At 42.2% G+C, this 8,471-nt stretch overlaps 1 protein-coding gene across 2 annotated transcripts in view; it reads right to left on the minus strand.

Moving 5' to 3' along the window:
- The window catches only part of SLC28A3 (solute carrier family 28 member 3), a 57,399-nt gene extending 50,337 nt beyond the window's left edge, over nucleotides 1-7,062 (minus strand). The window contains exon 1 of one of the 2 annotated variants that reach the window (XM_072763222.1): nucleotides 6,848-7,062. Coding sequence is in view for 1 of the 2 variants with exons in the window: in XM_072763215.1 (XP_072619316.1) it covers nucleotides 6,848-6,925 (78 nt within the window). In the remaining variant the exon portion in view is untranslated. The remainder of the gene's footprint in view (nucleotides 1-6,847) is intronic. The other variant, XM_072763215.1, reaches the window with a different exon arrangement.
- Nucleotides 7,063-8,471: the final 1,409 nt, after the last annotated feature.

Here is an 8,471-nt window from a genome sequence, read left to right on the forward strand (position 1 = left end):
GATACACAGAATTCACACCTGGATTTCAAACTTTGATTTGGCCTTTGCACCCAAAATAGCATCCCCAACTAAATGGTTTAGCTAATAGTTGCTGATACTTGAGCATTTGTTAGGTGCTAGAGCTTTCCACTATCCCCCCTAGTCTTATGATGTAGGGTATTAGGACCTGGTTTTTGGATGGGGAAACAGATTTGGGAGTTAGGTAACTTGTCTTAATGGTAGGCTGGCATTCTGGCTTTGAAGTCTCAACTCTTCACCCAAAGAGCTTATGTTTTGCCCTCCTCACAATGATTCAGTATGTGACTTTTAACCTTAGCATCTGTGGTTAACCCACCACCACACCCCAGTGTGGCTTTTTCTCAAAAGCTCATCCCTTTCTTCCCTCTCCATTTCCTCCTTAAGAAGAGGCTCCTTGTTATCTCTAACCAAAGTCAAAGTCACATGCCATATAGTCAGTTCTTGGAACATTACAGACCACCTCTTTTTCCAGCTGTGCTTTTAAAATTCTTCCCCACCTACTTCTTTCTTCCCTCTACTCTGACCTCGAGACCTCATGCTCTGCAGGGGAATGAGGAAGTAGCCATGTGGGTCAACAGGAAGCCTAATTTGGGTGCCTCCTGGAAATGTCACTTGTCAGTTTCTTTGCTCTCACCTGCTCTATCTGCATGGGTCAGTAGGTGCCACTATCTTCATTTTAAATTAAGAGATGTGAAAAAAAAAACCCACAAGTAAAGTGAGAGACTGTGGAGTAAAGGGCAAAACTAGATCACTAAATCCTTCCCCACTGAGGCATCATGGAAATGCCTTGGGTTCTAGCCACCTAGGTTGTTAGAAATAATTAAGTATGATCTGATTTGAGGAGAGGAGAGAGAGGTTTTTAAAACGTCCTTCACAAAGGCAATTATTGTCATGTGTTTTCTGTGTTTTAATTCACCTGTGGGCTGAAAAGTACCTCAATAGTTCTGGCCAAGCTTGTCCTGAGTTAGTGGAAACCTACTCAACCACCTGGTGTGATTCATGTGGACCTCCCTCAGAGGATTAGAGAGAAATAAAGCTCTTCCTCCTTACTTTGCATGATTACTCCCAACCATAGAACTTCTCTATTCAAATTATCTGTGTCAAACATTCTTGCACTTAGATGACCTCCCAAAATTTCCCCATAATTTAACAAACTCTTCAAATTTGACTATCTCACCAGACTATTCAAGGAGTAGGTCAATTTGTGTGTGTGTGTGTGTGTGTGTGTGTGTGTCTGTGTGTGTGCAGAGTCACATTTCCCATCCAGTTCTGTGTTGAGACTCTTGTAAGTGGGTACCACGCAGCTGACATCTGAGTGAACATGGGCTGTGTGGCTCTGAGGGCCACAGGTCCTAAAATCAATGACTGATAGGCAGGATGAAACCTCACCTGCATTTCTACAGAACACCCTTTAGTAAGAGTATTCTTTCAAAAATTGCCTCAATTTTCACCCTTAGAAATCCTGACCTCTCTTGCTGTCAATTTTCCATTCTCTGTCTCCTCTGTCTCCCCTGCTTTCAGTTTGGGAAAATCTTTTAGTTGCCCTATTCTAAAAAGACATACCCTAAATATGGACGCTTGATAAATGTGGTACTAGTCACGTGGGGATAAGATTGTTTTTTAAGTGATCCTGAAATAATTGGATGCCTGTGTAGAAAAACAAAAACTTGACTCCCACCTTATTTATCCATAAGATCTAATTTCGGGAGGACCAGAGTCCTCATTGTGGAAGTCAGCAACAAGTTTTTGGAAAAAAAGGGGGGGGGTATTTTATGATCTTGCGAGACAGAAAAAGATGTCTTAAACAGGATATATAAAACAGAAACACTTAATAAATAATTGGGACCACAATGTAATTAACTTTTGTGCATCTAAATATTAAAGGGTGAAAGAAACTTAAGAAGTACAGAAGTCATTTGGAAACCATATAACTGAAAAAGGGCTTGTCTTTGGAACATAAAAAGAACTCCTTCACATCAGTAGGAAAAGAGACAAAATCCAGTAGAGAAAACAGGTGAGAGACTTGAGCAAGCATTCCATAAAGTTGGTATCTAGTGGCCAATAACAAAGGAAAAGTAAAATGAAACCAAAGTGTTGCACTACTTACTATACATCTACCAGAATCATTGGAATTAAAAAGCCAGATAAATATTGGTGAGGCTCTGCAATAAAAAGAACTCACACTCCTTGGATGGAAGTGTGTATTAGTAAAACCACTTGAGAAACCAGGTTGCCAGAGTCGCTAAAGTTGAAAATATAGATGCATTCCCAATGACCTAGCGATTCTACTCCTAAATATAATGCCAAACAAGTCTGTTACATACGCATCAGGGGACATGTCTGAGAGTGTTTAGAGCTGCGTTTGCTTGTAGAAGCTCCTAAAAGCTCCAAGCTTAACGACATAAATGTCCACCAACAGTAAAAGAGATAAATTGTGTAGTGTTTATGGAGAATACTGTATATCAATGAAATGGGATGAACTCTAGTTACACACAACACCATGGCTGAGTCTCAGGAATCCAAAACTGAGCAAAAGAAGTCAGACACAAAATGATTCATCTTGCCCAATTCCATATAAATGTTTTAAAATAAGCAAATATTTTCTTGTAATTTTCTGTTTATATAAAATTTAAAAATAGGCAAAAGCAGTGCTTGGGGATTCATAATTATGAGTTTAGACATAAAGCAAAGCAGGGAAGTAATTCCTATAAAGTTAGGATCATTGTCATCCCCAGTGGAGGTGGCAGTTGTGACAGATGTACAGAATTGGGGTGTCCTAGCTGAGCGACGCAATGTCCTGTTTCTTGATGTGGATGGCACTTTATAATAAGTTGTCTATCTGATTTTGTGTGTTTTTTTATGCATGTTATATTTCACAATGAAATTTTTTTGGGGGGATGCTCAGTGGTTGAGTATCTGCCTTTGTTTGGCTCAGATCGTGATCCCGGAGTCCTGGGATCAAGTCCTGCATTGGGCTCCTGGCAGGGAGCCTGTTTCTACCTCTACCAATGCCTCTGCCTCCCTTTGTGTCTCTTGTGAAGAAATAAATAAAATCCTTAAAAAAATTTTTTTTTGACTAAAAAAGCCTCCTGTCTACAGTCTCAATCCTGCCTCCCCCGAGTCTGTCTCTCTTCCCCACTCTGCTCTCTGCCAGGGGAAAGAACGTCCTCTCTTCCCTCATTTGCTCCCCTTCACAGCTCCCGCTCCTAACACCACCTGTCCTCCTCCCCCACTCCTGGTCACTGATGACTTCTTGGTTGGCAAATCCAGTGAATTTGTCTTTGCTGCTGCTGATGTAGTTCTCTTTTCCTTTGGCTTCCTCAGACTCTCCCCTCTCCTGGTGCTGCTCCTCATTCTCTCCCTGAGGACGAAGATCCTCTGATTGCTCCAACCTCCCAGCTCCATAAACACTGGGGCTTCCTAGGTTTCTCTTATAAGCTGGTCTCATTCATGCCACTGGATCATCAATGTGCTAACTGCCCCCAAATGCATGATCCCCCCTTCTAGCCTCCAGGTGCATGTATGCCTGGAGTTTCCTGCCTCCTCCCCATCTTCATCTAGAGGTGAGGAATCACCCTAATTTCATCCAGCAGGCCTCAAAATGAATTCATGGTCGTCCTTGCTCTAATCATCCCTCTGGATTTCCTGTTTCTATAAAGGGAATCACTTCTAAGTTCTGCTCTCAAGCCAGATATGTTGGTTAGTCACTCTCTTTAACCTGCCCCAGCACCGAGAGATACTATTATTATGTTCACTCTGAGTGCTAGGTACTTGCTAAGGTCTGACGGTGTCCCCACTATCCTCACAAAATTCCTGTTGGAAAATCTAATACTAACGTGACAGATTTAGGTGGTGAGGACTTTGAGGTGATTAGGCTATGAGGGTAGAGCCCTCAGCAATGGGATCAGTGCCCTTATAAAAGAGACTCCAGAGAGCCCCTTGCACCTTCTGCCCTTGAGGACACAATAAGTAGATGGCTGTCCATGAGGAAGTGTGTCTTCACCAGATCCCGAGTCTGTTGGTGCCACAGTCTTGCACTTTCAGTCGCCAGAACCATGGGAAATAAATTTTTATTTATAAGCCACCCAGTTCATGGTGTTTATACCAGCCTGAACGAACTAAGACAGCACAGTTCTTTAAAACAAATACTTTCTCCCCCTAATATATATTAATTCATTTAATTCTCTCAACCCCAAGATATACTATCATTATCCTACCTTCCAGAGGAGAGAACGGGAATATTCACAGCCAGAGCAACTCTTACCTCACCCTGACTCAATGCTAGTTCCACGGCTAAGAGGGCCTCCAACCAGTATTGGTACTTCTGTCCCGTGCTGGTTTGCACCATGATTATCATGCTACCCTTCTAAGTGGCATCACAACCACACACAAATCTCTTTCCATTTTTTCCACCCTCGACAGGGCTAGTAAAGTACTTTAACAATTGGATAGTCAAATTCTGGTTGATTTGTCCCCAGTGTGTTAGTATGCGTTGAGTCCACATGATCTGGGGCCAGCTTGCCTACTCTCCAGCTCCTGTACCTCATCTTCTCTATCCCAAGCACATACCCTCTTTCGAGAAGTTCTCTTTGCTTGCAGTGCTCTGCTGAAAGCTCCCCCTGTTCAACTGGGAAATCCCTGCCCCTTCTTTCACCCTGAGAGGCTTCCTGGTCAGCCCGGCTCACCTGCATGTGTATAGGCAATATACTCTGCCAACTTCTGACATCATTTTTTGTTTATTTTTACATCATGTTACAATTGCATATTGGTTTCTGCTTACTTTGCTCCTGGAGGGCAAGAATAGTGTCTTATCCCTTCTTGACTTGGCATCCCTTTCCAGCAGTGGTCTTAAATAGGGGGGGAAGTTAATGATTTTGCTGAGTAAACGTGTCTTGTCAAACCGCAAGCGTTGGAAGAAATAACCTGGTCACAGCTTGTGGGTGTTGGTGTGTGGAATTCTCCTGAGTTTGATACCTGGAACTGCTATGTTTGATAGAAGAGAATGAAGCATAGAAACCAGGGCTATCTTTGATGGATGTGTGTCCTCCTCACTGACTGGGATGCCAACCACTGGTGATATGGGCCCCCTGCCACTGCAGAAAAAGGGGGGTCCTGCTTAATCCTGACTTTAATTCTATGCCATTCTGTTTCTTCCATTCTCTTGAACCATAAAGACCCTCTGCTTTATGCTTTTTCTCATTTAACTCCTATGAAGGGAGTTAGGATATACCACCCCAAAAGATGCCATTTTGGCATGAGAGTAATTTTGAGCTGTAAGCAATTGAGGAAAAGCAGACACAGAAAACTCTCTTCAGTCTTCCTCCCTTTTTCTGAGAGTAGGGCATGAATTTCCCTTGTGCAGCTGTCCTCTCTTCCAGCAGTGAGAGGAGAATACTCCTAATCACTGGTAATAGAGTTAAGATTGCATAAACCTCATATTACACCTTATCTTCCATTAGCTACCCCAATAGTTCCTAGTCACTTCCCACAATCTCTTGGCCCTTAACCTCTTTCTCTCTCTTTCTCTTTTGTCTAATCACTTTTCCACAATTCTTTTTCCCTTGTTAAAATGGTATATAAGCCCCTGAGTTGTTTAGGTTCTTTGAATTTTTTATTTCTTTTCTATGAAGCTACATGAACCTAACATTAAAATATTTTTTTTAAATTTTTATTTATTTATGATAGTCACACAGAGAGAGAGAGAGAGAGAGAGAGAGAGAGAGGCAGAGACATAGGCAGAGGGAGAAGCAGGCTCCATGCACTGGGAGCCCGACGTGGGATTCGATCCCAGGTCTCCAGGATTGCGCCCTGGGCCAAAGGCAGGCGCCAAACCTCTGCGCCACCCAGGGATCCCCCTAACATTAAAATATTAATAAACTTTATATGCCTTTCTCTGTTTAATCTGCCATTTCTCAGTTTAATTCACAGACCTCAGGTGCTGAATTAAGAGGGAAGAGGACAAAACTTTTCTTCCCTTACACTACTAACCTATGAGAGGAAGATCACTGTGACTACTGACTGTACAGGCAGCTGAACTGAAACCAGGGAGGGGACAGTAACTTGTGGGTAGAAGACTTAGGACGTGTGCTAAAGCCCTTTTACCATGCTTAGTCCTTTCTTTGCCAGTGCCTAAAAGTTTGTATTGCTTTCTTTGGTAACCATGAATCCCAGGAGGTTGCTGGCCCCCATTAGTGTGACTCCCATGCTAGCTTAGGGAAGGGACCACAGCCCAGGATATCTCTGAAAACCCCCATCCCAGTGCCAGTCAGAACACCTGGCATTTCCCTCTAACAGGGCTCCTTCCAGGTCTCTGCAGCACCCAGCCCAGAGGTAAGTGGCATTAATCACTCAGTGAGTTTTGGTTGATGACATGAGACTAGTTTGCATAACCTGGCTGCACTGGGGAGGGGGCCACCCAGGCCACTGTCAGACAGGGGCTTTGGGACCTGGTATAAAGAAAGAAAGCCTCAAGTGTGCTCCTTACATTCAGGAGCTGGACTCACCCCATTCTCTCCATTTTACTAGCTCTTTGGAAAATGCTGGCAGGGCCTGTGAGCCCAAAACAAAAGCCAGAGAAGAAAGTCTTGTTCCTAAGTGACAGGGCAAGTCAGCAATGCAAACAAGTTCAATTAAAAGAGACTTTTCAGGTTTGTCAACAGGAAGAACTCAAGAAGCAAAATACAATATTTTTTTTAAAGTTTTATGAGAAAATCTTATTGCATTCCAGTAATCCCACTGCTTTGTTCAGAAACCTGCCAAGGTGGTAAGAAAAGAGCCTTATCCCCATTGACGTGGTCTTAAACACAAGGCAACACGCCTGTCTGCTCACCTGGAAGCCAGTGTTGCTGCAGCCCTCGGCTCTGGGGGTTGTCATACCCGTCAGCTCCACAAAATCTCTGCTGCTCATGGAATTGGCTGGGCTCCGAATTCTTTTCAGATCTGGTCTAGAGGTTCCTCAGTAGCTTGAAAGGGATCACAGCTTCTGCTGATGTCAGTCTGCTACCTGCTGTTTATGGCACCTGGGCAAGGCTTGCACTGGAAACTGAAGAATCTGTTGGGCGGAGTAGGTGGAAGGAGTGGTTTTAAGGGAAGGAAACTCTTCCAGTTCAGGTCCACCCACCTCATTAAGCTTGGGCTATTTTTACTCTGGAAAACTCTTTCAGTGTGCAGGACAGAAAAGGATGCTTTCACAAGAGTGATGAGTGAAATAATCTATTTCCTGTGGGTGGTGCTGGGGACTAGGAATCTTGGGGGACAGGGAAAGACCTTAAGGACTGGTTTTTATCTATTGCCAATATTCTGTGCCAGGTCTACACTTTTACAGTGGTCTTGGGTTCAGTACAAGCAAAACCAGGTGTGGTAAAGTTATGACTTACTCAGGGTTGTTTGGCTAATTAAGGGATGGTGAGAGGCCAACCTCATGTCTAGATGATTCCAAAGCCTTTTGACTACATCCCTGTCCACAGACTGGATTGCTTTTCAAAATCTACTTCCTAGAAATGCAAATATGCAGCAGATAAATGGAATGTGACCAACTGCTCACTTAATAAAAAGATTCTTTATTTTAGGAAATTATTAGCTATACAATTCTTTCAAAAATGGCAGTTTCCCTTAGTACCTTTAAAATGAGTGGCAATAGTGGGCCTTTTTGGAAAAGTTAAAAAATGCTTGCAAGAAGTGAAAAGCTAGAATTAATGAACGATATACTGCATACAGGTGGATAAAAGAATGGAAGAAAATATCAAATATTATTAATGGTTATTTCTGGGTTGTGGTGTTATGGGTGGTTCTTATTTTCTGTTTCATACATTGCTGCAATTTCTATCATAATTTACTATAATGATTAAGAACTCACTGGATCCACATTGCCTGGGTTTAAATTCTGTCTCTACCACTTCCTGCAGCTAACTATAGCTCCAGAGCTAAACTCAGCCAGTTGCTTTTTTTTTTTTTTAAGATTTATTTATTTATTTTAGAGAGATTGAAAGAGAGATAGAGAGACAGCAGGCACATGTGGGAAGGGAGAAGGTGTAGATGGGTAATCTCAAACAGACCCCCTGCTGAGTACAGACACCCACTCCCCCCACCCCCATGCAGGCTGGATCTCATGAAATAGACCTGAGCCAAAACCAAGAGTTGTTTGCTTGAGCAATGGATCCACCCAGGTGCTCCAAGGTGCTTATTTTTATACATACAATCTAAGAACTTGGAATAGTTTTAGATTTTTATGTATTTTAATTAATTTATTTTATTTTACTTTCTGTAATTTTTATTTTTACTTATTTTTTAAAAAAATTATTTAAATTCAATTTGCCAACAAATAGTATAACACTCAGTGCTCATCTCATTGTGTGAGATTTTAGGTTTTTAAATGGTTGGAAAAAAAATCAAAGGTACAAGTATTTTATGACACAAGCAAAGTATATGAAGTTCAAATTTCAGTGTCCATAAAT

This window comes from Vulpes vulpes, chromosome 1 (genome assembly GCF_048418805.1).
Source record: "Vulpes vulpes isolate BD-2025 chromosome 1, VulVul3, whole genome shotgun sequence".
NCBI classification, from domain to species: Eukaryota; Metazoa; Chordata; class Mammalia; order Carnivora; family Canidae; genus Vulpes; species Vulpes vulpes.